Consider the following 26409-nt stretch of genomic DNA (forward strand, 5'->3'; position numbering starts at 1 on the left):
GAGGACTGATGAATGAATGACTGTCAATGACAAAGGAGGGAGGGATCAGATTTGCTGGGGTGTCTTCCCCGAATGAGAGCCTCCTGCTGTGATGGGCTTTGAAGGATGAGTAGGAGCTCACCACCATGCTACAAGAGGAAGGGCTTTCCAGGCAGGGGGAGCGGCCTACACGGGGGCATGAAGGGGCTGGGAATTCCCATGTGTGTGGTTAGCTGAGCAGTTTGGAGAGTGCGGGCAGTCGGCAGGGGCGTGGCTTCGGATGGTTCAGCCAGACTGTAAAGGCTGAAAGCTGAGCTAAAAGGTTAACTTTAATTTATGATCAACAAGGCATTTTATGACTCTGTGAGATGTGAACACACTCGAAGGTTATTTAAGGAAGCCCAAGGTCAAACACAAGTAAAGCAGCTTCCTGCTGAAGGACTTCTCACAGCCTTGAATTCTCCAACGTGCCCAGGAATCTCCGGGAGAAGGATAGAGTCGGTGGGATTCTCAAACTCCTTTGATCGTGGAACCCCCTTCCTGAGGGAGCCTCTGAGGCCAATGTTCTGGGGAACACACTTTGGGAAAGGTTGCTCGAGGATAACTGTCAGGAGCTAGTGAGTGTTCTTGGTGGGGATGTGGTGTGATCAGGTTTGCGGTCTCCGGCTGCTGTTTGGAGAGCAGCCTGAAGGGGGAGACAGAGGGACTGGTTGGGGCAGGAGGGGGAAGAAGGAAGGGTGTGGGAGGTCGTGCGGGGGTGGCATCTGCGGGCTTGCAGGTTGCTGAAACGGGCTGGGGGTTGGACGGTGAGGCAGAGAAGGAAGGCGTGTGGCCGGCCCTCAGGCTCCTGGCTGACATGATGCCACTGACTCAGATGGGAGGAATGGAGGAAGGCGCTGGGTGGGGGGACAGTGCGTGTACTTCAGTGTCGGGTGGAGATCTGTGACTGGGCTTGGCCAGTTTATGAGCACACAGGGGACAAGGGATTTCACACCTGAGAAGAAGAGGGCACATCCCTGAAAAGGGCAGCTTACCAAAGCTGATACAAGGTGGACACAGGAAAGCGAACGAGCCTCATATCTATTAAAGAAACCAAATGTGTCGTCAGAAGTCTTAGCACAGAGGAAATTCCAAGCCCAGACCATTCCCCCGGTGAGTTCAGCCTGACTTGTAAGGAAGAAACAACGCCGACGCTACCGACGCCTTCAGAAAACCGCTAGTGGGCGGGGAGCTGCGTGCTTGGCCTCCACTTGGACAGGCTGGGCTCCGGCTCCGGCTCTGTCGCCTTCACCTGTGCAGAGTCATGTGCTGAGCCCCTGGCATGTGTCAGACACTGCCGTGGGCACTGACCTTACGTCAGTGAGCAGAGCAGGGAAAACTCACTGTCCTCACCGAGTATGCAAGATCGAGGGGGAGGGTCTTCAACTGTTCTGAGCCTCACTTAGGTGGGGACAGCAATGCCCTGTTGCCGGAGAGTTGTCAGGACGCACAACGACGGTGGGTGGGGGGAGGCAGGCAGCCAGCCAGCGTGGGCAGCTCCCCAGCGGCCACTGATGCGTGTCTCTCTGTCATGTGTGTACGTGTGTGTTCCGTGGCCTGCCCTCTCAGGCTTTAAAATGTGTGTCAGCAGCAGCAGCAGCCACGACGAGGCCCCTGTCCTGAACAACAAGCACCTGGACGTGCCCAACATCATCATCACCCCCCCGACCCCCACGGGCGTGATGCTGCCGAGAGACTCCAGGAGGACAGGTGAGGCCGCCCTGCCCCGCTCACTACTGAGCCAGGTTGGGGGTGTGTGGGGGGGGGCGGTGTCTGGCTGGGGACAGCTCAAGGGGTCCCCTTTTGTGCTGTGGGTCTGAGTGCATGTCCTCACCTCTCCTTGGGTTTATTAAAAATTCACCCTTGGATCCCCACCACAGGCCCCTCACCGTGGCACCTGCCTCGGCAAGATGTGGCATGTTAAGTAATTAGCTAGACAGCCCCTGCCGGCAGCCGAGCAAGTGATGGATGGGGCTGGGCGGGCTCACCAAGGTGATTGATGGATGCGCCTTCCCCTGCTAGCCAGGAGACCGGTGCTCCATCTTGCTGGCTGCAGAGGTTCAGCTGGACAGGACAGGCTTGGAAATGCACTCGTGCTGGGCTGGGGCTGTTCCCTAGGCCCTCTGATGCAGCTCACCGCAGGGCGGGGAGAGAAGATGGAACTGTTCCCAGAGAGAGGGCGAGAGGGAGAGGCCAAAACCGTAGACACTGTTGGAGCTGGTGGGGCAAATTCATTAAACAGATTTATTGAGCCAGGCCTGTGCAAGGCTCTGAGGCTGCCATTGTGAATAATAAGAATAATAAGTAATGATTCTGATAGCAGTCATTGAGTCCTAATAGGTCCAGTGTTCACCCCCATTTGATAGATGGGTAAACTGAGATTCAGAGAGGTTAGAGCACTCGCCATACAGCTGGTGAGTGGCAGAGTTGGGATTCAGACTCAGGCTGCGTGGTCTGGAGCTCACCCCGTGGACCCCTAGTCTAGACACCCTTCCAAGTGGCTGGCAGTGTTGGGCCAGCCAACCATCGAGATGTGAGTCCTGCCTGACTCGGGCGGGGGGGCACAGGCGGACAGGCTGATGTGGGGCCCCTGGACATCTGGCGGCGAGAACTTAGGTGCACTTTTCCAGATGTGTTGAGTTGGGATCTCAGCTTGCCCCATAGGGCGCATGACGTAGAGAAAGACGTTGGACTCTGGGCCAGGCCTGTGCAGTTACCGGCTGGGCCACGCTCAGTAAGGACTGCAGTGGGTCACCTTCCTATGTCGCCTGTCCAAGTGGCAGGCACCAGGCTAAGTGCTTCCCACAAATCTTATTTCTCATCCCAACCCTAGGGGCTGTGGGTACCATCCTTATCTCTAGTTTACAGACGGGAAGTTGAGGTCCAGAGAGGGAGAATGACTCACCCAAGGGCATGCAGCAAGGTGGGAGAAGAGCTGGACGCCGGCTCCAGTGTCCAATCAAGAGCTCCATGTGGGCAGTGGAGGCCCAGGTCCTTGGTGCTGCCATTACACTCCCTCCCCTCTCTGAACCTCAGTGTCCCCATCTGTTAAATGGGATCCTAACCACCCTCCCTGCTCCTGGGGCGGTGTGAGTGCAGGGGAGACTCAGTGGTACTCTACAAGGTCTGTGGGGTCAGAGCCTGGAGGTCTGGGGCCCCCAGGGGGATTCCTAGCTCTGGGAGAGGTTCCTTTTAAGCTTAAGCAGTCCCAGAGATGGGTTAGTGCAGGGGGACCAGGGCAGGGGTTCCCTCCTGTCCCATCCAGAGGCAGAGCTCAGACCTGACTCTGTGCTTTCCCCATTCGGAGAAGGAAAGCAGAGGAGAAAGGGCACAGGTTTGGAATCAAAAAACCGTGGCTCTGCCACTCGCTGGCATGTGACTTCAAACAGGAAGTTCCACGTCCCTGACCCTCAGTTTCTCCATCTGTAAAATGGAGACAATAATAGTTCCTCAGAGAGGATGAAGATGATTAAAAACGAGGAGGTTCAAGGGCTGATTTCTGTGGTATGTTGTGGGTGTTCTCACCAGCGGCATTTAGGGAAGGAGGGAAGACCACCAGACTTGGGTGGCACTTCCTCCGGCCTGAGGGCTCTGAGTGATGATGAGCTACCTGGAGCTTCTGAGAAACTGGAGAGAACCCCAGCCCTCCCTGGCCACCTGCTGACTTGGAGCGTGTCTCCACTCTCTGAGCCTCAGATTCCTGTCTCTAGAACTGCCCAGCCCTGGGCTTTACGAGGCTGAACCCGGGGGGTCCAGGTGGGACACAATCCCGAGAACCTCAGCCAGGGAACCTGGGAGCTCAGCGCTGAGTGTGGGATGAGGGGTGCGTAGGAATCCTGCAAGACCAAGCATCGTTGGGGTCCCCTCTCGACATCCATTGAGGGTTCTCAGGAAAGTGGTATAAAGCAAGGTGCCCAGAGGCACTGTCCCTGGAGCTCCCTGGGAAGGGGGGCCGAGATGGGGTGGGGGATTCATCCACATGTTGATTCCCTTTGTCTCCTAGTCTGGCTGGAAGACACGGGGTCGTGTCCAGAGGATGGAGAAATAGACCCTGAAGCCTGAGAAGGAGGCACAGGTCAGGGATTTGTCGGCTCCAGCTCCTGCTCTGGCCACCCCTCATCCCACGCGTCCCCAAGGGGGTGTAGCCATCTGGGACAGATGTGCCGAGTGTGCTGGATGGGAGAGCAATTCCGGCACTTAACCAGGAGAAGTGTGGTGAGATGAGCAGAGAATCAGCCCTGCATGCTTCCAGAACGACGTTCCCCTGGCCCTATTGAGTGGACCGGACCTCTAATGCCTACACGTTTTTGCTGACCCCAGGGCGGTGGCAACGGCCATCGGGGTGCCAGGGGCGGCTTTCTTCTGGACAAACACGTGCCCAGCACCCTGGGCCATGCAGTCTGTGCCCAGGAGATCAACACACATAAGAACTTCTTGCAAAGGAGTGGCTCCATTTTTTACACATCGTTTTACAGGTTTCGAAACAGTGCAAAAGTGATTTATAATTTTTTTTGCATTGTAAATAAAGATCCTCTGGAATGAACAGTGACCCCTGCTTCCTGGGCTGGGTGGAGGAGGTGGAGCACACAGACGCAGAGGAGGGTTTGAGAGAATCACTGTTCAGGGAGGCCTGGCTGGTGGCAAGCCTTTGGTTGGCCTGGGGCTCCGTGACTTGCAGACTGCCACGTGGTGGGCCTGGGCATGGCTGTGGCCACCGGCTCATCAGTCACACGGACCTTGTTTGAGCCCCAGCTCTGTCCCTGCCAGTCCCTGCCAGCTGCAGGACCCTGGTAATAATGGGAGGCAGTAGTTTTGTGTATTTTTAAAAGATTTTATTTATCTATTTTTGAGGGAGGAGAAGGGAGGGAGAAAGAGAGCGAGAGAAACATCCATGGGCTGCCTCTAGTGGGCCCCCAGCTGGGGACCTGGCCTGTTACACAGGCGTGTGCCCTGACCGGGAATCAAACTGGTGACCTTTTCAGTTTGTAGGCCTGTGCTCAACCCACTGCGCCACACCAGCCAGGGTGGTTTTGTGTTTTTTTAAAGAACGTCAGATTGTTGGGGTGCCCCTCTCCCTGTAGACTGTTCTTATCATGGCACAGGGGGTTCTGTCCGTTTTCTTTGGCTTCTGTCAGAGGCTGTGTGGCTCATCCTGACTCTGGTTTGTCCACTGTCACAGTTGGGTTCTCCCCGAAGCAGAACCTGGGCCGAAGCTTTGGGAGTGAGAAGTCTGTCTGGGCGGTGACCCTGGGATGCACGGGTAGAGGACAGCGAAGCGCAGTTGCAGGATCCCCAAGGCCACACTCAGGTCCAATACCTTGTGAGAAGGACTTAACAGAGCTAAAAAAAAAATTGTAGTTGCAGTTCTGGTTTATTACGGCCAAAGGATGCAGACCAAAAGCAGCGAAGGGAAGAAGCCCAAAAGGCGGGGCCCAGGAGCCACTAGACACACACGAGCAGCCGGACCGTCACGTGCAGACAGTGCCGACCTCTCCTGGCTGCAGTGGGGACACACACCCGGGTGTTGCCAGCCAGCGACACCCACCCGAGTGCCCAGAATTTTCACTGAGGCTTGGTCAGGCCGACAGGTCTGACCACCCACGTGGCGGCCGCAGCCTCCAGCCCCTCCAGAGGGCCGTAGCTCAGAACAAAAGCATTGACCTCTCACTTGCTGGTCTCTGGGTTGGCCATGGCTCCACTGAGTGGCTGCCAGGAGTTGGGCTTTGTCAGGCTCCAGTTGGGTTTGAATCTGCTTCACGTGTCCTCACATTTTGTGGCCAGCAGAGACCAGAGTGTGTTCTCATGGAGGAGGACAGAAGCACCGAGCACCAGCCAGGCCAGGCAAGTGCCCGCACAGCTTCTGCTCATGACTCGTGGTCCCAGTCCTGTTCCCTCTGGAACCCAGGGAGATGCTGGGCCTCGGGGCTGGGGCTGGGTGCTCACTGTGGAGGCTGGCTCTGCCCACAGGCAGGGCGGGGGGAGCCCCACATCTCCCCTGCACTGCTCACAGGCCTCCAGCCCACTCAGCGACCTGCTGAGGCTAATCACCGCTTCATCCAGGCTTTTAGTGCCCATGGCAACAGGGAGACGGAGACCAGGCGGGAGAGCCAGCCTGAGGCTGCACAGGACACTGGACTTGGCTTTCCCACAGGGGCCTCCAGAATGTTGGGAGTAACACCACCGGTGTTTGTAAAGCTGTGCTTGAAAGAATCCACCAGGCCCACCGACCTGTGGGGCTTTTGGGTTCTGCGTGGACCTGACCCTTCATTAAAGGTCTGGGTGCTGTGTGGGTGGGAGTAGGAACTCTGTGGCACTGATGATTTATTTATTATTTTAAAGATTTTATTTATTTTTAGAGAGAGGGGAGGGAGAAAGAGAGGGAGAGAAACACTGACGTGCAAGAGCTACATGGGTCGGTTGCTTCTTGCACACCCCCAACCCGGTACCTGGCCTGCAACCCAGGCACATGCCCTGACTGGGAATCGAACCTGTATCCTCTCAGTTTGTAGGCTGGTGCTCAATCCACTGAGCCACATCAGCCAGGGCAAGAATGACAATTTATTTTGAACTCAAAACATGGCTCTTTGATTCTTATTTCCTGAGTCAGATCCTCCATTTAAACACATCCTGGGGGATGGTTACTAATGTCTGCAGTTTATTTTTCATTTATTTTTAATGCCAGAGCTGCACATACTGATTAAAACTAACAATAAAAAAGCTTTGTAAATGGCTCCCCCCAAAGTGGGGGGTGGGCAGTGGAGCAGGGACTGCAGTAAAGGCTACAGAAGTGGCAATGGATGGATATTAACCGCCCTGGCCGCCGACAGAGCCCACGTCCCCAAAGCCTGGGGTGTCCACAGAAGTTCCCAGTTTCCAGGAGGCCAGCGACGTCCGATCTGAGACTTGGGATTCGTGCTATATGCTTCCAGGAGGGGAGGCTGGGAGGGGACAAAAGTGTGAAAACAGATGGAAATGTAATTTTTTAATGACAGCAGCAGATGGCAAAAAGACACAAGAGTGTGTTCGCACCATGTCGGAGCCATTTGAGAGCGCCCGGCTCAGCCGTGATGTGCGCCGTGCGGCTGGCGTGACGGCTCCCCTGCCAAACCCTGGAGGCCAGCGAGCTGTGGGGGGGAAGCCGTGGGACCTCCAGGGAGGGGCAGGGCATGCTGTGAGCCTGTGTGGGGCCACAGGTAGAGGGAGGAATACTTGTGGCTGCCTGGGTGGGGTCCAGCAGCATCCCTGCACCTGGCTTTTCTGGACGCAGGAAAGCAGTCCACGGGCTCTGGTTTCAGATAGCCCGTCCTTGTGGTCCCCATGCCTGCTGTCCTACTTCAGGCCATTGTCACCATGCACCTGGACTTCTGCCCACAACCACCAGGTGAGTCTCCTGCTGCCAGACCGCCCCCACCCGACTGCATCCGCCAGAGTTGTACTTCTGCAGTACGATCCGTGCGTCACCCTCTACCCGCATCCCTCAGGTGGCCTCCCTTTGCCCTCGGGGCCATGTCCACATTCTCAGAGGCAGCTTGCAAAGCAGGCCCCGGAGAGCTGGCCACTGCATGTCTTCCTCGCTTCACATCTCGCCACAGTCAGCGGATGATGATGCCCCGTGGGACTGCCGCGAGGAAAAGGAGCCGCTCCTGCTGAGAGCGGCAACCACGGTCTGCCGGGTTGGACACGGCTGAGCGCCTCGGTGGCTCTAGGGGAGGACGGTGTTCAGAACAGGCACAGCAGCAGCATGGTAGCCCAAACCAATCAGAGCCACCAAGGTCAGTCCCACAGGAGGTCCTGTTATCACCTCCACATTCCAGACGAGGTGCGGGCAGGGGCTCAAGTCACAGTAAGAACTCTGGCTCTCAGCCTCCTAGAGCCTAGTTGGGGGCAGGGGTCTAGTTAGGGAAGCAACTGTGTCCTGTTATCAGGGCCCAGCTCTGAGCCCCACGGCGGGTGGGTTCCAGCTGAGGCAAAGCAGGGAAGTACGGTGTTTCGCATTCCGCATCTCTCATCTGCATCACCGTAACTGAGCCCCCTTCTGAGATGGGAGACACCACTAGCTGCAAGTGCTTTCCCTAAACTCCCCCAGAGACCCCGGGAGAGAGGCTGCACCCAGGTGTCAGAGCAGAGCTCTCAGCCCCGGCCCAGGCCTGAGCCCCACGCCAGCGCTTCTGACTCCTCCGGCCCAGGTGTGGCTCCAGCATCGGGTAGGTGAGTCTCTTGCACAGGCAGGGCTGAGAGTCTGTGGGGCTTCTCACCCACCTCCTCAACTCTTCACTGTAATCATTCTCCTGGACCACTGGTCTCCTTACTGTAAGAAAATCACTCCCACAGAGCCGAGATTCTAACCTAGGATAGAATGAACACACTACGCACAGGTGGACCACAGGTCCTTCTCAAATGTGCTCAATCCAAGATCACCCGTGGGGATGCATCAGTGGGCTGCTGGCCAACGTCAGACCCAGGAGTGAATGACCCTTCAGAGGGCCCTGGTCCGCCATCAGTCACTCATACTGCAAATGCTCAATTTCCACATGTGGCCACCATACTGGCTGGAAATGTACGGAACGTTTGCATCATTACGGAAAGATCCACTGCCTTCAGTGCAGGAGTCCCCGTTGCTGGCTCATTTTGGAGCATGGTTTTGCCGGCCTAAGTTCTATGTAACCAAAAGTTGCTGCCCAAAGGTCGCAATAGGTTCACAGCTTCAGGGGTATTTGAGGTGTCCCCAAGGAACCTGGGGAGGCTTTCTCAAATTCTTTTTCTTAGTAAGGACTGCTTTAGAGTTACAAAAAAGTTGCAAAGGTGGTACAGAGGGTTCCCACATACTGCCCACCCAGGTTCCCTTGTCTTTAATCTTCTGTTATTCTGGTACATTTGTCACACAATTAGGGAACCAATTCTGATGCATTATTATCAGTTAAAGTCCATACTTTATTCACATTTCCTCAGTTTTCCCCTAATGTCCTTTTTTATTTTTTTTTCCCTGGTCTGGGAGCCAGCCCATCCAGGATCCCACATGACATTGTCATCATGAATTCTTGGGCTTCTCTGGGCCGTGGCAGCTTTTTTGAGTCTCCTTGTTTTGATGACCTTGACAGCCTTGAGGAGGGCCGGCCGAGTGTTTGGGAGAACGTCTCTCTGTTGGAATCTGCCTGATGCTTTTCTCACAATAAGACTGGGGCTGTAGGTTTGGGAGATGAAGTGCCCTTCTCATCCATGCTCTCAAGGGGGCATGCTGTCACCTTGGCTCACCCCTGCCGGTGCTGACCCTGTCCGCCTACCTGGCTGAGGTCGTGCTGGCCTGGTTTCTCCACTGTCAGGTGACTCTGTTCTCCCTGTTGCCCTCCTGGTCTCTTCAGAAGAAAGTCATGCTGGGCAGCCCGCACTTCAGGAATAGGGCGTCACGCTCCGCCTTCTTGAAGCCTAGGCATCTATGTACATCCTTTGGAATTCTCTGGCATGGGGGGTTTGTCCCTTCACCCGCATTAATTTTATCTCTAGCTCTTAATATGTTACCACAGGGGGCATTCTGGCCTGCTGGGGGAGGCATTTCTCACAACAGGAAATAATGGTGGGAGGGCCTGCCCACCCCATCTCTCAAGTAGCACCCCCGCCTCTATCGTCCCCCCACTACAGTTTCCCTCTGTCTGTCTACTGTCTCATCCTTCCCACTTGGAGAGGCCAGGCATGAGGCTGAGCATTTGGAAGTTTTCTCCGGATTCTGGGAATGGCTCAGAGCTGGACTGGATTGGGGCAAATCATTTCCCTCCTCACTTCCCCCGCTATGGAAACCTCCTGGGGAGCGTGTTAAGTGTGTGGTTTCTGAGCCTGGAGCTCAGGGAAGGGAATGTTAACTAACAGCTTTATTGAGAAATAAGTCACCCTATTAAAGTATACAATTCAGTGATTTTTGGAATATTTACAGAGTAGACAACAACCACCACTATCTAATTTCAGAACATTTCCACCACCCACACTAAAAAGAAACGCCATACCCATTAATAGTCACCCCCCATCTCTCTCTCCCTCGGCCTTGACAACCATTAATCCCCTTTCTGTTTCTGCAGATTTCCCTCTTCTGGATGGTTCATACAAATGGAATCACACATGGTTGTGGTGGCTGGCTTCTTTCACTTGGCATAATGTTTTCAAGGTTCACCCACATTGTGGCAGGTATCAGTGCTTCATTCCTGTTAGTGGCCAGATAATATTCCGTGGTATGTACAGACCACATTCCGTTTATCCATCCCTCAGCTGATGAACATTTGGGTCATTTCCACCTTTTGCATGTTGTGAATCATGCTGCTATGATGGGAAAGCCATTTAATAAGTCCTCCAAGTGACCCTGATGTACACTCAAGTTTGAGACTCCGAGGCCACCACCATTTCGCAGTACGTGAAGCTCACACTATCTCGTGTTCTCCCAACACCCCAGTGAGGTCAGCAGTAGCATTTGACTGCCCCTGTTTTACACACGAGGACACCAGGACTCAGGTGATGTGGGTACAGGGCTCCCCTCGCTCTCCCACTCACCCTGCTGTGGCCTCGCTGAACTTCGGCATTCCCTCCAGCTCTTTTCCTTTGCTCTTTCGCAGGCTGCAAAAAGCCGGGAGGAAAGCCTCGCCAACTTGGGAACACAAATATTTGCCAGTGAAGAAAACAGTCTCCCATCAATCAAAAGGCAGACGAGTTGGCACACACTCTCTGCAGATGCCTGAGGGAGCTGCTATTTCAGGAGGGGCCGGGTGGCCCAGAGCTTCCCCTCCTCCCCAAACACCCCGGGCCCCTCTTCCTACCTCTTTTACAGGTGAGGTCCAGAGTGGTCACTTGCCCTAGGTCACATGGTATCCAGAGGGACTTTTATTTACTTTCTGTGAAAGGATTTGTCTTAATAAAGGACACACAGGGAAGGTCTGCAGGTCTGCAAATGACATGTCCCATGCAGATAGACAACAGACATGCTTTCCACGCCCTGGCAGTGAACCTTAACAATAGTCTTATTTCATCTTCCCAGCAACCTTAAACGGGCAGGTTTGGGGGGTTTAGAGGGTAAAGCATGGAGTTATCTGGGGTGGGTAGCTTTCCTGCTGGGATACAGGACCCAGGAATCCTCCTGTCTTCTACGCTTTTTCTCAGGGCATAATGAACAGGGTTTCAAATTCAAGTCCAGCCCACTGCCTGTCCCCAACCCCCGCCCCCCAGTCCTGCATTGGCTGCCTTACCTCCCTGGAAGCTTGCCTGGCCTATTAGCCTCCCATCAGAATCCCCTGGCCCTGGTTAAAATTCCGATTTCTATTTCCATCCCAGACCCCTGGGGCACAATTCTCCAGGAGGGTGCATATTTACTCAGAAACTTCAAGGGGATTCGGACACAGCAGGGAGACTGGGGACCGCTGCTGACAGGTTTCACACAAGGGCCCGGTATAGCTGTTCAGCCGACAGATGAGCACATCAGCACGTAATTGCTGCAGTCTGTAAACTTGTTCCTTCATAAGCCTCACCTGGGGTGCTTGCCAATGTAGATTCTGAGCCCTTCCCCAGCAGTTCTGTGGGGTACAGGAATCTACGTTTTCATAGATTTTTAACCAATGTGTATACAGAGGGCAGAAGATTGTAAAGCGAAAGGAAAAACGCCTTCCTTCACTCTCATGGGGTCGGGCTGTATCAGGTAATTCTGTGACCCAATACATGCAGTTACTCCTGGCCCCAGGAGTAAGGGGTGTTGACGCGGGGTGTTGACGCAGAGTGTTGGAGGGTAAGACACCGAGGGCAGGTGAAGGGACACGGAAGCGTGGTGCCAGATACAGAAAGGCGGGAGGCTCCAGGTGGGAGTGGATCCAGGACACGGGAGAGGGCGTGGCCGGCCTACGCGATGCGACGGCCCCAGCTTCTCCAACGAGGGGGCGGGGCCGGAGCCCAGACACCGCGGGGGCGGGGTAAGACCTCCGCCTCTTCGTAGCTCGCCAATCCGAGGGCTCACAGCAGCTGTGCTTCCCGCCTCCCGGCCGCCGCGCGGAGAGCGCCGCGTTGCTATTGGTCAGCCAAGGGCTTTTCCGGCTGGGGGGCGGACTCCGCGCGGTGGCGGGAAAGCTGTAGCTGCGGACTACGTGGGTTTGAACCCGGACTAAGTTTGGGACTCCGCGAGGAGTCCTGGGCAGGCTACTTGCGCCTCCATGGATGCGGCCGAGGTGGAGTTCCTGGCCGAGAAGGAGCTGGTGACCATTATCCCGAACTTCAGTCTGGACAAGATCTACCTCATTGGGGTAAAGGCGCGGGCCCGGCATTTGCCTCAGGCCCGGGCTGGTGGAACTGACGTCTGGGAGAGGCCAGGCTGCCGGGGCTTCTGTGGACGCCGACTCTCCCTGCTCTGTTCCCTCGTCTCGGATGGGAAGCCAGGGGCGGACTCGCGTGCCCAGCCCGCGGGGGCCTGCGTGCACCGGGTTAGGGCGAGGTTGAGTGCCCGCTGCTGGGTGCCGGCGACGGGGGCTGGGGGAACTCCTGTAGGTAGGCCGCGCCTCCCGGGTGTTCTCCAGAGGCCTCCCCGCAGCGCCTCGGGAGTCCGGGCTCCCGTGGGCTGCCAGGTGCCGCCAGCTCCACCGCACGAGGGCAGAACTGGGCTGCCTCCTGCGCCTCTGTGACCACCGGGGCTTGTATTTGTTTGGACTGCTATTTACACGATGTCAGTTCTGTTATTTGACGGCTGCGAGGTCCAGGAATGCCTTTAGCTCTGTTTTGTCTTACCGGGGTTTTTTTCCCCCTCTCTGGCAGGGTGATCTGGGGCCCTTTAACCCTGGCTTACCAGTGCAAGTGCCTCTGTGGCTGGCGATTAACCTGAAACAAAGACAGAAGTGTCGGTTGCTCCCCCCGGAGTGGATGGATGTGGGTAAGGATGATCCACTGATCAGCTGAAATTAATGGCTCCAGATTCACTCATTAGAGTCAGCTGTGCTTACCAGTGTCCTGTCAGTTTGGGCATGTAGATCAATTTTAGTTCAGATTTTGCTTTTAAAGCTATTTCACTTTGCTTTAAAGTTAGAAGTATTATAAGACCTTAAAGAAGCAATTGTTTTCATTTAAACATAATTATATAGATTGACATGTTGAGCAGCAGAGTCATTATCTTACATTATAGAGCATGCACGAAAATAATGCATCGTTCATACAAGGGAATGTTTTTCAGCCTTGTACAGGAATGCTACAGTGTGGATGAACCTTGAAAACCGTATGCTAACTGAAAAACACACACACAAATATACCATATATTGTATCACTGCATTTATATGAATTGACCAGAACAGGCAAATCCAGAGAGACAAAGTAAATAGTCCTTGCCTAGGGATGGGAGTTTGGGAGTGATGGAGGGATTGTGGGGCGGTCCCTTTTGGGTAATGAAAATGTGCCCAACTCTGTGAATATACTAAAAATCATTGAATTGCATTCTTTAAATGGGTAAATTGTATGGTACGTTAGTTATGCCTCAGTAAAGCTGTTAGAAATAAAACAAAAAGAAAATAATGCATTGGAGATGGACTCAGACTTTTCTCTGACTGTATCCATTGCAATCTTTTCTCCATCTCGGAGATGTGAATAGCTCATTATAGCAAAGACTCAAATTTATTGGGGAGGGGGATGGTGGAAATAACCGTGCACGTACTGATAGAATTTGAAAAGCCCTGAATGATTTTGACTGCCCCCTCCCCATGGATACTTGACTCCTAGAAGTCAGGACACTTTCAGCCAGGCACTCTCAAATGCAGCTTAGGAAAGACTGCTTGGGCCCTGACTGGCCTGGCTCAGTTGGTTGGGCTTTGTCCCTCAGAGTGAAAGGTCGCTTGTTCAGTTCCTGGTTAGGGCACATGCCTTGGCTGCAGGCTAGGTCCTCAGTTGGGAGTGTGTGACAGGCAACCCATCCAAGTTTCTCTCTTCTTTCTCCTTCTCTTTCTTCCTACCTTCCCCTCTCTCTAAAATAAAATTAAATAAGTAAACTCTTAAAAAAAAAAAGAAAAAGAAAGGAGGACTGCTTGGAGCCCTGGCCAGGTCAGTTGGTTGGAGCATTGTGCTGATACGCCAAGGTTGTGGGTTTGATCCCCAGGCAGGGCACATGCAAGAATTAAGCAATGAATGCATCGACAAGGGAACAACAAGTTGATGTTTCTTTCTCTCTTAAAAAGATCAAAAGGGTTGTGGGGGAAAAAAATAAAGGCTGCTTAGGCATTTCCTCCTTACTCCCTGTCCTAAAATATGAGTGGCCGTGGTGGTCTGGAAACACAAGGGGAAACTCCAGTTCCTTCTGTTTCGAAGGGCTTTTTGGTCACACCAGGCCTGGCCCTGTTCGGGCTGCCTCCCCTCAAGGCTTCTCAATGAAGATCAGCCCTGGCTGGCAGTTTGGGCTCGTCTGAACCCCAGCCCGGGCTTCGTAGTCCCAGGCCGTGCTTTGGTGAGGGGGAGTAGAATGTCACATGTCAGTCAGTAGACACTGCCAGAGAACCAACTGCTTTCTGGTTCCGCCACCACATTGGTTCTTCTGTTCTTGGACTTGCATATAAATTGGATCATCTAGTATGTCAGTTTGGGTTTTGATGTCTTAGTCAGTGTGAATTTTCTGAGTTTCCCCCTGGCACGTCATTACATTCTTTTATTGAGTAGTGTTCAGGTGTGTGAGTATGCCACAGTTTGTTCACCCATTTTTATGTTGCTGGATAGTTGGGTTATTTCCCATTTTTGGCTATTGTGAGTATGGCTGCTATGAACAGTCTTGTCCGTGTCTTTTTGTGGATATGTTTTTATTTTCTTGGGTATATGAATACCTAGAGTGGTGGAATTGCAGGGTCATAGGGCAGACTGTGCTTAACTTTGTAAGAAACTGCCCATCAACCCACCAGAGTGCTTGAGCCAGTATTAGAATCCCACGGGAAATGTCCAGGAATTTCCAGTGTCCACATCCTGGCCAACATCGGCTGTTTTCAATCTTTTTGATGCATTGCGGAATGTGAACAGAGGTGTTTCATACTCTCATTTAGATTTTAAAAAAGAAAAGAGCACTGATTGGTGTGGTTTAGTTGGGCGTCGTCTGCAAGGCGAAAGGTCATTTGTTCAATTCCTGGTCAGGGCACCTGCCTGGGTTGCTGGTTGGGTCCCTGGGTGGGATGAGTCCAAAAGGCAGCTGATTAATGTTTCTCTCTCACATCAACGTTTTTCTCCCTCTCTGTCTCCCTCCCTTCTCTTTTCTCTAAAAAGAAAAAGAAAAGAGCCTGCCATACAGAGAATGTATGTGGAGAGAGAGCAGCAGAAAATTACCCAGGCGAGAGCCGAGAGCAGCTCGCGCAGCTGATTGCGGTGGGCTGTGGTGGCTGGAGTTCAGGCGTAGTCTGAAGGAAGAATGAGCAGGAAGGAGTTGCTGGGGGACTGGCAGTGGGGCGTGAGAGAGTTAGTTATGGATTGGCGCCCGGGCTGCTGGCTTGAGCTCCAGAAGGAGTTGGAGCTGCTGTTTTCTCAAACTGGGAATGCCGCAGGAGCAGTTGTGGGCTAAAGTGGACACCGGAGTGGAGGTTGGAACGTGTCGCTCTGGGGGTGCCTGAGAGAGACCCACGTGGGGGTGATGTGGGGCAGTGGGCACTTGAGTCAGGAATTCAGCGGGTGGTGCTGATCTGAGGATGTAATTTGGACACCATCGTAGGCACGGAGATGGTATTTAAATAAGGCGGGACTTCGAGTTTAGGTGGTGGACAGGGCCAGGGAACTGAGCCCTGCAGCCCAGTGTCGAGGGGTCAGGAAGGCCAGAGGAATCGGTGAGATGAGAACTGTGGTTTTCCAGAAGCGAAATGAAAAGTGTGCTCCAGGGAAGAGGATTGACCCCATCGGATGTGGAGACTGAGGCAGAGCCCTTAGGTTAGGCCTGCAGAGGGGGAGAGGGGGTGGCCCTGGGTGAGCTGTGTTGGCAGAGGGGTGGGATAGACACCCTTCTGAATGGTTGAGGAGGGGAAGTTAATGCCAATATCAGACCACTCTTAAGTTTTGTTGTGAAAGGCCTGAGAAATGGATCGGTAGCTGGAGAAAGAGTTGGTGTCAGGGGAGGGTTTTCTTTATGAGATAGAAGATGTTGCAGCGTGTTTGAAGGAATGGTCATATAGTGAGGGGTAATAACTATTCAAGACTGAGAGACAGTGGTGGAGAGACAGTTGCTGGAGGGGTGTCCTGTGCAGGTGAGAGGGGAGGGTCCCATGCATACCTGGAAGTGGCCCTTGTATGTGGGGGGACAGATGCAGGGAGGGTGGGAGGACGTGGTGGCGGGAGGACGTGGTGGCGGGAGCACATGGGCATCAGCAAGGCAGCGGCTGAGGGCTGGGCCAGTGAGATGAGGAAGGAAGGTGAGGAGAGGGCAGGCACCCGCAGAAGTGAGAGGGTGAATGGACTGGGAATGTCGTACGATTGCAGGATAGTACAGGGGTCCCCTGGAGATGGGTGGGCATCCTTTAACATGAGACCCTACAGCACAGTTGTGTCTGTGGGTGTCTCTTAGCCACGGAGGGCAGTCCAGGTTGAGGACTGGAGGTTCCCTCAGGCTGGTCGGTCAGGGAGGAGCCGAGGCAGCTGTGGCGTGTGGAAGGGAGTGCAGCTGCTGGAGGAACTGGACGTGGCTGTTTGGTTCTAGTGCTGGGCTTTCCCCCTTGTTCCCGTCCCACCCCAGCTGGAGTGGCTGCTGTTCTAAGCTGATTTGCTTTTCTGAAGAAGGCTTAGTATACGTAAATTTCTCCAGTCACTGGTTACTTTCCTCACTTTTGCATCAAAAGTAGAATACTTTGCTTTTTCACTACGAAAAGAACTTCTGACTGACATTCTTTTTATTAATATATTCTGCAGGCCAAAGCAACAATAACAATAATTTAGACCTTCTCAGAGAGAGTTTTTGAGGAACTGGGCCCTGTATCATTTAGTTAGTAATACAGATGATATTCCAAAAGCTGTTTTTTAATGTATTTGTTAATTGAACGAATAGGTAATATGGGCACTTGGTAAATTTGGGAGGTTTAAAAAAATTATTTTGGTTATGGCAATGGTAAAATGTCTTCATTTCTCAATTTCAGAAAAGTTGGAGAAGATTAGGGACCATGAACGAATGGAAGAAACCTTTACCCCTATGCCCAGCCCTTACTACATGGAGCTGACCAAACTCCTGTTGAATCAGTAAGTAGCCCCGCGTCTCAGAGCCCACGTGTAAGACTGGACTCCTGATCCTCGTCCCTCTGCCCCTGCCCTGCGCTTCTTGTTCCACACTCATCACCAAGGCGAGTGGTGTCCTCAGACCAGCGACCTGGGGGTCATCGCGTGCACAGGCACACGCACCTGCATGTGCTCCCCCTTTCTCACTTTTCCTTTTCTCCCAGTAAACCCCTGGGTTCTTTTCCTTCTACCTCTCCATTATTCCCGGCAGTAGCCCTTTTCTTAACTGCAAATGTTTCGCTAATAAAGCTTTACCCCTCTCCATTCTGGAGGGCTGTGCACTTGGGTTCTGGCAGGTCTGCCGCATGAAAGGCCAGAGGACTCACACCTGCCTTTGTGCTGCAGTGGTCGTCCCCCGGCACCCAGTGCTGGCTCCCCCGCAGCAGCCGTCCACTGTGCACGTGGCCCAGCTCGGCCTTTGCAGATAGCGACCGCTGTGGGCCTGCCCCGCCCCTGGAGCCTCTCTATGGTTCAGTCTACGGTCCTGATCACGGTTCTCAAAGCCCTGCGTAGGCTGGTCTCCTTCTTCCTTCTCCCATAACTCCCATAACTCTCTTACCGTTCTTCCCTCTGATTCTCTTATGTTTTAGGCTCGCAGTGGTTTCTTTATACATACCACATTCCTCAGGGCATTGCATGTACTGTGCCCTCTGCCAGTGAGTCCGTCTGTTCCCTGCTCCCTCCTTTGGTTTAGTGTAACAGGTACTCTCTTTCTGTCTTACCTGTCCTCTTGGCATCTCTGTACCCCTCCATAGCGTTTGTCAGTTACAATTTTCTAATTACTTACCTGGCTTTACTCTTCACCCACCCCCAGTTCTGATGGGCAAGGACTGCATCTTATGTGTACCAGCACAGTGCCCAGCACTCCTGTTCATTGAATGAATGGGCGAATTAACGAAGGAAGGAAGGAACCAGTGGAGGGGATGAGAAAGTGTTGACAGTTTTGTTTTGGACATACTTAGAATGTAATTTGCAAAATGTCAAGCTTTTGAAAACTTTTAGTTGATGGATTCAAGACCAGAACTAGAACGACACTGGGGGAGCTTTCCGGTGCCTGCTGCAGAGCAAGGGCCAGGGGCCTGCAAATGGCATTTCTGGAAGCAAATGGACATCTGAGGAGCATGATGGGTTTGTCCTTCAGTCGATACGAGGCGGCAGTGCACAGACCCCTGAGTGTTTCACTCAACAGTTGTAATAGGCTGGAGTTCCTGGTTTGGTGGGGGAGAGTGTGACCCTGTTCCCAGTGGTCACACTGGGTAGGTAGCACATGCGACACATGCTGCTCGGAGTGCGCTGGGAATGCCTAGTGGCGCCAGGGAAGGGGTCTCAGGCTGCAAAGTTGATGGAAGATGTTACTGGGGGAGAAGGCGGGAGTGTGAAAGGACATGGTAGGTCTGGGAAGCACAGCCCTGGGGCTGCTGGGGCTCCTGGAGACCGTGTGGGGGTGGGGGAGCTAGGGCTCTTCGTCTCTTGGGGGAGGGCGCCGGGAGATGTTCAGGGAGTGTGCTTGCTGTCTGCGGACCTCAGCCTGCTGTGGCAGTGGAGAGGTGGCTTGCAGAGGAGTCTGGAAGCAGAGGTGAGGGGCCTGTTGTCTCTTTCTTTGAAGTTTGGTACATTATGTGTGCAGTTCCTATTGAAACCCTTGTCCTGGGATTCTTCAGAGTTCATTTGGCTGAGGGACCTTTGTACTTTCGTTCTGCAGTTCAGTTAGCAAGGAGCTGGGGCCCTTTGTTCTCTAACCTGCTGTTCAGAGCAAAGGATCCAAATGTTTCGGCTTTCAGTCAAGTCTACTACCTCCATTTTATACCACTAATTCTCCAACTACTAACGATGAGCTAACTTTCGCATGTGGAGAGATCATTTTCAGCTTATCCAAGAATGCCTGGTGATGAATGATGTTGGCTTCTGCTTCTATCTTCTCGTTTCTTTTCCTGCAAAGATTAGTTGAGAAAACCTCACACAGGAAGACTATCTCCCGCTGACTGCAGTTCATACTTTTACCGGGAATTGACTGTGTATAGGTGTGCTCAGATTATGCTAATTGCAGTTTCTTCTGTGATTTTTGTAAACATGTTTTCGTTGTTTCTGTAGATAGGTCACTACCCGCCCTCCAGGGCGTCTGTGAGGATGGAAACACTGTGCGGTGCTGGGCGCAGTGCCTGGCACAGAGCTGTTGTCTTCTTTCTCCTGGCGGCCTGCGAGCCTCTGCACAACCAGTGGGTGTGAGCAGTAGAGTTCATGGCCTCCGAGCCAGCCTTGAAGCACATTCATTCTGGGTGGAGATGCTACAGCACAGAACACTCAGTTATCTTGAGACACAGGACATCCGACTTAAAGCTTATCCTCTGACACCTACTGATTTTAGGAAACAGGTCCTCGTGCGGCTGCCCGCCTGGGGACAGGTAACACGAGCACAAACATCTGTGTGGATCATGGCTGGATTTTCTTGGCACCAAGCTTAACTGCTAGAAATCCTTACAATTTAATACTGAAAACAAAGCAAAACAAATTTTGAGTCTGGAACGGCACATGTATTTTGCCTGAACCCAAGCAACCTTCTTTTTTTTTAAAGCCATTTCTAGCTGGGTATTGCTCCAGTTTAGAGTGCGTCCTTATGCAATGTATTTCACTTTTGCTTCCTTTAGTGCTTCAGACAACATCCCCAAAGCAGATGAGATCCGCACCCTGATCAAAGATGTGTGGGACACTCGCATAGCCAAACTCCGGGTGTCTGCGGACAGCTTCGTGAGGCAGCAGGAGGCGCATGCCCAGGTGGGTGGGCCGCGGGCCTTCGCTCTGGCAGCTGCCTCCCTGGGGCCCCGGGGAGGCCCGATGCTGCTGGGGGGCTCCCCACGGCACGCACTCTGCCTGCTCAGGCTATCACAAGCAGGAGTTACTGGCTGTGCTTGTAAACGTTACTATTGGTTTTTTCTTTTTGTTCAGATTTTACCTTTTTCTCAAAATCAGAAACTCCTCAACCAACCCAGGTTATTTTCTCTTGTGTTTTAGCTGGATAACTTGACCTTGATGGAGATCAACACCAGCGGGGCTTTCCTCACACAGGCGCTCAATCACATGTACAAACTCCGCACAAACCTGCAGCCTTCTGAAGGTGCCCAGTCTCAGGACTTCTAGAGAAGGACCTTGTTTATAAAGGCCTTGTCTCTGCCGGCAGGGGTCTTGCTGAGAGTGAGTACTCAGGACACTCTAGAAGCACTCATAGTTCTGGATGTCTAGAATCATTTTTGAATGTAAGAAAAACGTGTAATGAAGCAAGGACTGGATTCCTAACCTTGCTGGAAAGGAACAGGTTGCATGTCATCCTGGACATAGTCTTGAATCCCACATCTGTCTCTAGAAGCCAGCTATTCTTAGGGGCGGGGAGACAAAGCTTTGGCAAACAAGCTGTTCTCCCTAGCAGAGTCTCAGGTCTCCTGCCTGGGACTGCTGTGTGGGGGCATGTTCAGTGACTTCACGTGTTGTTTTGAAGACAGGTACTCAGGTGGTTGTGTGGCCCTAGGACTTTTGTTTTCTTTCTTGATACCCTGAACTTAGAGTGTAGAGATTGCTCACACAGAGTAGGATGGCAGGTGAGCAGCTTGCGATGCCGACTGGTGTTGATCTAAGCTTGGATAGTAAAGATGCAATCAACCCAGTCTGTTGGTTTTCCCCCCTGCTTAACTACCAAGCAGAAGGAGCAAGCCATGTGGCTAAAATGATCTAATAGACCAAACTGAGGTGTGTAGCAGGCAATCGTAAACGTCAAATACACGGTCTCTTGTTCTCATGGCTACTTCTGGCTAAGGTGTAAAGGGCTGCCTACCCAGGGAAGGGGAAAGTGGGGATAAACTGACTCCGTGTTACTGAGTGTGTGAGTGAAGGTGAAGATGCGCGAGGAAGCAAAGTGGGACCTGTAACGCTGCTCTTGATGGGTTTCAGGGGAAGACTGTTGTAAGTAGCAGAAGTTCAAATAAGAGTTTTTTTACTCTGAGAAAAATTTAATTGTAGCATTTTGCAACTGCTAAATTCTGCATAGAAATTACATTACCTTGAGAGGGGGAAAGCTTGTCTAGAGCAGTGATTTTTAACCTTTTTCATCTCATGGCCCATATAAACTAATTACTAAAATTCTGTGGCACACCAAAAAGTTTTGCCAATCTGACAAAAAAATAGATGTAATCTTTTTTTATTCACACTGGATGGCCATTATAATTTTTTTTGACAATCAAAGGGAAAAGCAGTGCCCTTGACGGAATAGCCAGGTGTTGCATGTTTTAAAAATTCTTGTGGCGCACGGGTTGCAAATCACTGGTCTGGAGTCATACAGGGAGTGGAAGGTTCTGCAGCCTGCTGGTTTTCAACGGCAGCATTGTTGCAAAGGAAGTAGCGTGTTCCTTCCAGGGCTTTTTGAAGAGTGTGCCTGCGTGATCAACTAAGCCTGGAGACTCCCTGCTGGTATCTGCCCTTCGGTGTTTCAAGTCCAAACTTACCACGTTACTCAAGCAGTTTCTCCATTCCAAATTGCTACCCATCTAGGTGTCCCTTCCACAAGCAGCTGATGGGTGTTTGAACACTGAAGGGCCAGACATGAAGGGATTAGGGCACGGAAGACCTTGTTTCTGTCATTAAGGTGACCATTCAGAGGGTTGGGTTGCTCTCAGATGGCAGAATTGCCTTTTCTTCTCATTCTTAACTCAGCGTCCTTCAGATTTCACCTGGGGAATCTTCTAGAATGAGACCCCATTACTGCAGAGGGTCAGGAGTCGTGTGTGTCTCGGATCTTGCCCCTTAATACCTTTCTCTTAAAACCCGAGTTATTGGTCGAATCTGTCTTCACATTTTTGCCTATAAAGCTATATAGCTGTTGAGCTGTTTTTTCTTTTAGATTTGGCCTTGTATTTTATGACATAAAAAAGATTTTCCTCTTAACATGATTTAGGAAGATTTTATTTTTTTGGATGTTGTCAGAAATTACAGCAATATATTCATAAATACCTAATTACTACATTCAACAAATAATATTACAATACAATTAATTCAAACAAGTACACTTAGAACAGGTTTAATTTCACAGCATCTAAACTGCCCCCAGAGTGACCGAGGCACCGCTCCTCCTCCCTCCCGTGCGCTGGTTCACTGTTCTAGCGATTAAGCACAGGGCACATACACAGTAACACAACCGATTAGCATGGTCTTCCTCAGGCCAAGGCAGAGTTAAGGAGTTTAAGTTAAGTGCTGGATCAAAAGGTTGGGGACAGGCTACTGCAAGCAGTAAGGAAGTCAACAGCTTGGTTACTTGAAAGAGTATGGGGATCGCTGCTAAATGGCTAATATACACTTATTTAAGAGAGTAACAGAATCGGCTTGTGCTGACCATCTCCATCTTGTGGTGGGTCCTTGGAATTTTCCACTCTTAAAAAAAACACAACTCAGGGAAAGGGAGTATTCTTGATGTAATTTCTTGAGATTTGGCAGCATTGAGAAAAACCCATCTCATGTACAAACTTAAGGCTTCCTATGTTATAATTCTGAAGTGTGGGCTCCTTTGAAGGATGTTAATGCCAATTTAGTATTTCCTTTGGAATATGTAGACTAAACTGCTGGAAATCCCGTCTTGGTCACTTATCTTAAAAAATGGATTAAATCATGTTGTTTTCTCACATCAGTTTGGCTCTAACTACATGACCAGGTGTGTAGGACCAAGTATAGGGGAAAGCTCTGGTTTGCTTCTAAATGTCTGATTAAGTGGAGCTACTGGTCCTGCTTTGGAAGATGCCCCTGACGAGTTTAGTGCGACCCCTCAGCGGGCAGGGCAGCCACCTCCTCCAGGTGCTGCGGGAAGCACTCAAAGTGATGACGGACTGAGCTCTTCATGAAACACTGACAGGCTGCAAAATCAGCTAGAGCAAGTGTGTCAATATTTAAACCTAAACTGCAAAGAAACTTAGATACCAGATGAAACTACTGCCAATTTATAAAACTGATTGTATGGAAAAACCATTATTGGATACTATGTGTTAGTGGTACACTTGTTTTCAAAAGGCACTTTCTTACCTTTTTCTTAGTTTATTTGTGCTGCCTTTTGGGGTTTCTATTTATGTTCTCTGATTGTCGTAGTGAGCCCAAGAATATTCTAAGATCTCCAGAGACAGGTGGGAGGTGGGTGCAGCGGAGTGACAGAAGCTCCAGTGCGGGGTGCCTGTGGTGTTTCCAGCGGGAAGGAGGAAACACAGTTGTGCGTCGCTCAGCCACACAGCTTCCTCCCCTGGGGAGAGACCACCCCTGCAGTGGTGCATCCCCTAGTCCCACACGCCATGACCTCCTGCCCTAACACTTAAAACAGACCCAGCCAAGGGTGCTCCCCTTGGCTGAAGGGATGGGGCTGTGCTTCTCTTTCCCATCAAGTTATTAGGTCTATGTTTTTTTTCCTTTAGCCAAGGCCATTACCAAAGCTGATCAGCAAAAGTACCCAGACATTTTCTGTGCAGGAGGAGGAGGACTGGGAGTGAAGTGCTAAGATGTAGTCCTTAAGCATTCAGACCAGAAACAGCAAGCAGGTTTTTAAATAGAGAAATTCAGTGATATTCTGCCCTGATTGCTGGCACTAGAGCTCCCTCTGAACACCTGTCCCCACCTGTGGAACATGTTGATCTCTCAATGCCTTCGCAGGGGAGGAGGCCCACAGAACAGCCCTTAGTTCTCGTCAAGTCGCTTCTGTGGAGAGGAAGGCGCTTGTTGACTGCTGATAATACTGGCGGCACTTTTTGTCTGAGTTTGCTAATAACTGGAAGATTCTTGGCAGACATACAAAGCAAACTGTGTGGGAACAGATAAAGCGACACAATGCCATCTGCCAGCAAGCTGTTCTGCACAGCTAAAGGCTGAGGGTGTGGCCACTGATCTCAGTGAGTAGCCCTCGTGAAGGTCAGTCAGCCCATCCCGGGTGAAGGGGAGGCGTGTTCCCGCTCAGGCCTCCTCCTCCCCTTCCCCTCTCCCCAGGCAGACCAACCATTGGCTGCTTTGGCCTCAGGTTCAAGCCCATTCAGGCAAGAGATACTTTCTTGATCTAGATTAAACCCTGCCTGAATGAACAGTAACTGGGACAAGAGGGAAAATTTTCCCCATTGCTTTGCATGGATCCGATTATCCCAATTCTATCTGCTCCTGTGCTTGCCACAGTCAGCTCAAAAGGAGGAGAAGTTCAGCTCAGACATTGTTTATCCTACTTTTAGGCTTTTACAAAGCTTTGCATCTAAATAAAGCCTCTAAAGTTTCTACTTTGCACCTGTTCTCAGACTGCTGTAAGACACCTTAGAATTCTATCACAGAAACTGCTCACTTCCTGAAAGATTCTTTTACAAAAGCCCCATGTCTGTATGTGGGTGCACAGGCACACACCCAGGATCTGTCTTGTTCACCGTAGACCAGCCCCTCCTCACTAACAGCAACGGGGTGTAACTGCTATCTGCTGTCCAGAGCTGGGGGGAGGGGGCAGAGGAGGAGGTAAGAAGTAATGCATGGCTTTCTACGTCGTTTTCTGGTGCAACTCAAAAATGAAGTGATCGCATAGGCGCCAGTGGTAAGCTCTTTTACTTTTCTTCTTCTTTAATTTTTAAAAACACTTCAATATTTAATGTCCTGATGTCCTGACCAGCAGCAGTACAGACACTAAAAGCAAGTTTTTTTTTGCCCAGAAAAACAAAAAAACAAACAAAACCCCCAAACAGGAAAACAAACAAACAAAAATCCCCCCAAACCACATTAAAAATGGCAGGCTTTTTATAACAATAATTAAAGTAATAAAAACATACAAAACTTTGTTTTTTAATATATATACACAGTACAAGGCTGAAGCACCTTTGACTTTTCTCTCAAAATTTGTTTGTATGAAAACACCCCCACTGCAGCAACAATTTGGTGGGTGCGAATATATGTATACATAGAGCTCTGTACATTTTCCCCACGGAGTAATAAAAAAGGTACCTTCAGTGTGTCGATTTGCTTTATCTTTAGGTTAGGGCTTTTCCAGGGAAAAGCCTATGGGTGAGGCTTTAGTACTGTTGCTTCGTGTGCTCTTAGGACCTGTTGCTTTTAAGAAAAATTTTGCAGAAAAGTAACTGAAACAAATAAGCCCTTTACTTAAAACGCACCCCACCTTCATTCAGCTGAAGGGGACCTCCGCCCTGGGGAGGAAGAGACCGCCCCCCACGCTGCAGCGAAAGCAAACCTGGGCCTTGAGGCAAAGTAACAGGGCAACACAAGAGACAGAGCAGGGTGGTGATCTGATCCCACACACCCAGGGGCTGCAAACGGCACAGAGTGTTAGTGTCGGTGAGGGGGCCTTCATTTTCAGATGTAAAAGTGTGACTGGGGAAAGAAAGAATAAAACCACCTTTAAAAAGTAAACTATGGGCGTTGTCCTACATTGGTTGCTCGCTGAATTTCAAAGGTGATTCAATTGCATTGAAGTCAAGGCGAGTTCGTTCTTTTTCTGGAGCCTGGAATCCTTTGCTTCATGCATGGCACATTCTTATTATTTTTTTAAGCTTCAAACCTCCCAGTGAAAAATATTAAATATTCAAGGTAATAAAATAGATAATATTTCTATACTATAGGTTCGGCCTAGTGCAAGGGAAACCGTCACCTAGGATATCCCTTAAAGTAACCCCTAGGCCAATGCATTGCAGGCAACGCAAGGCACTTCCGTAAGTGATCCAGTTCTGCCTGGAGTCGCTCCCTTTCCGAGACGATCTTCTGTTTCTGGCTCCTCAGTTCCTGCAGAGAGAAATTCACGTTAAACAAACCGGCTTCGTGGAAATGTATGTGGTACAGAAATGTGCTGGAGGCACTTGGACTAGTATACCTTTGGCACTGTAAGATTTTATTTTTAGAAGGGGTGGGAGGGAGAAACTGGGAGAGAAATATTGATCAGTTCCCTTTTGCACGCCCCGAACCGGGGACCTGGTCTGCAACCCAGTCACGTGCCCTGTGTGTGACCAGGAATTGAACCACTGAACTGGCCGCCTTTTGGTTTAAGAGACTGAGCTACACCAGTCGGGGCTGAACATGCAACCTTCTGAAACCCCCTCCCAGTGCTCTGACAGTGGCCTCTGGGGCAAGTCTGCACTGGTTCCTCCCAAGCCTTGGGTTCTCACAGCCTGTGTCCCCTGC

At 51.4% G+C, this 26409-nt stretch overlaps 3 protein-coding genes across 13 annotated transcripts in view; 2 read left to right on the forward strand and 1 right to left on the reverse strand.

Annotated features, from left to right (window-relative positions):
• CUNH16orf74 (chromosome unknown C16orf74 homolog) overlaps positions 1–4561 on the forward strand; it is a 32931-nt gene extending 28370 nt beyond the window's left edge. Inside the window, exons 5-6 of the mRNA XM_045819127.1 lie at positions 1610–1728; positions 4022–4561. Coding sequence (XP_045675083.1) covers positions 1610–1728; positions 4022–4080 — 178 coding nt within the window. The 3' untranslated portion in view covers positions 4081–4561. The remainder of the gene's footprint in view (positions 1–1609; positions 1729–4021) is intronic.
• Positions 4562–12106: 7545 nt separating this feature from the next.
• On the forward strand, positions 12107–22898 carry GINS2 (GINS complex subunit 2). Its single transcript, XM_045818800.1, has 5 exons — positions 12107–12281; positions 12787–12901; positions 17103–17202; positions 19884–20010; positions 20248–22898. The coding sequence occupies exons 1-5, from the start codon at positions 12192–12194 to the stop codon at positions 20371–20373; spliced, it is 558 nt and encodes a 185-aa protein (XP_045674756.1). The 5' UTR covers positions 12107–12191; the 3' UTR covers positions 20374–22898.
• The window catches only part of GSE1 (Gse1 coiled-coil protein), a 412948-nt gene continuing 408700 nt past the window's right edge, over positions 22162–26409 (reverse strand). For all 11 annotated transcript variants that reach the window (XM_045818791.1, XM_045818789.1, XM_045818790.1 and 8 more), the window contains one exon: positions 22162–26013. In XM_045818791.1, coding sequence (XP_045674747.1) covers positions 25879–26013 — 135 coding nt within the window. In that variant the 3' untranslated portion in view covers positions 22162–25878. The remainder of the gene's footprint in view (positions 26014–26409) is intronic.

Source organism: Phyllostomus hastatus, unplaced genomic scaffold (genome assembly GCF_019186645.2).
Source record: "Phyllostomus hastatus isolate PE091 unplaced genomic scaffold, TTU_PhHast_1.1 phas_scaffold_345, whole genome shotgun sequence".
In the NCBI taxonomy this organism is placed as follows: domain Eukaryota; kingdom Metazoa; phylum Chordata; class Mammalia; order Chiroptera; family Phyllostomidae; genus Phyllostomus; species Phyllostomus hastatus.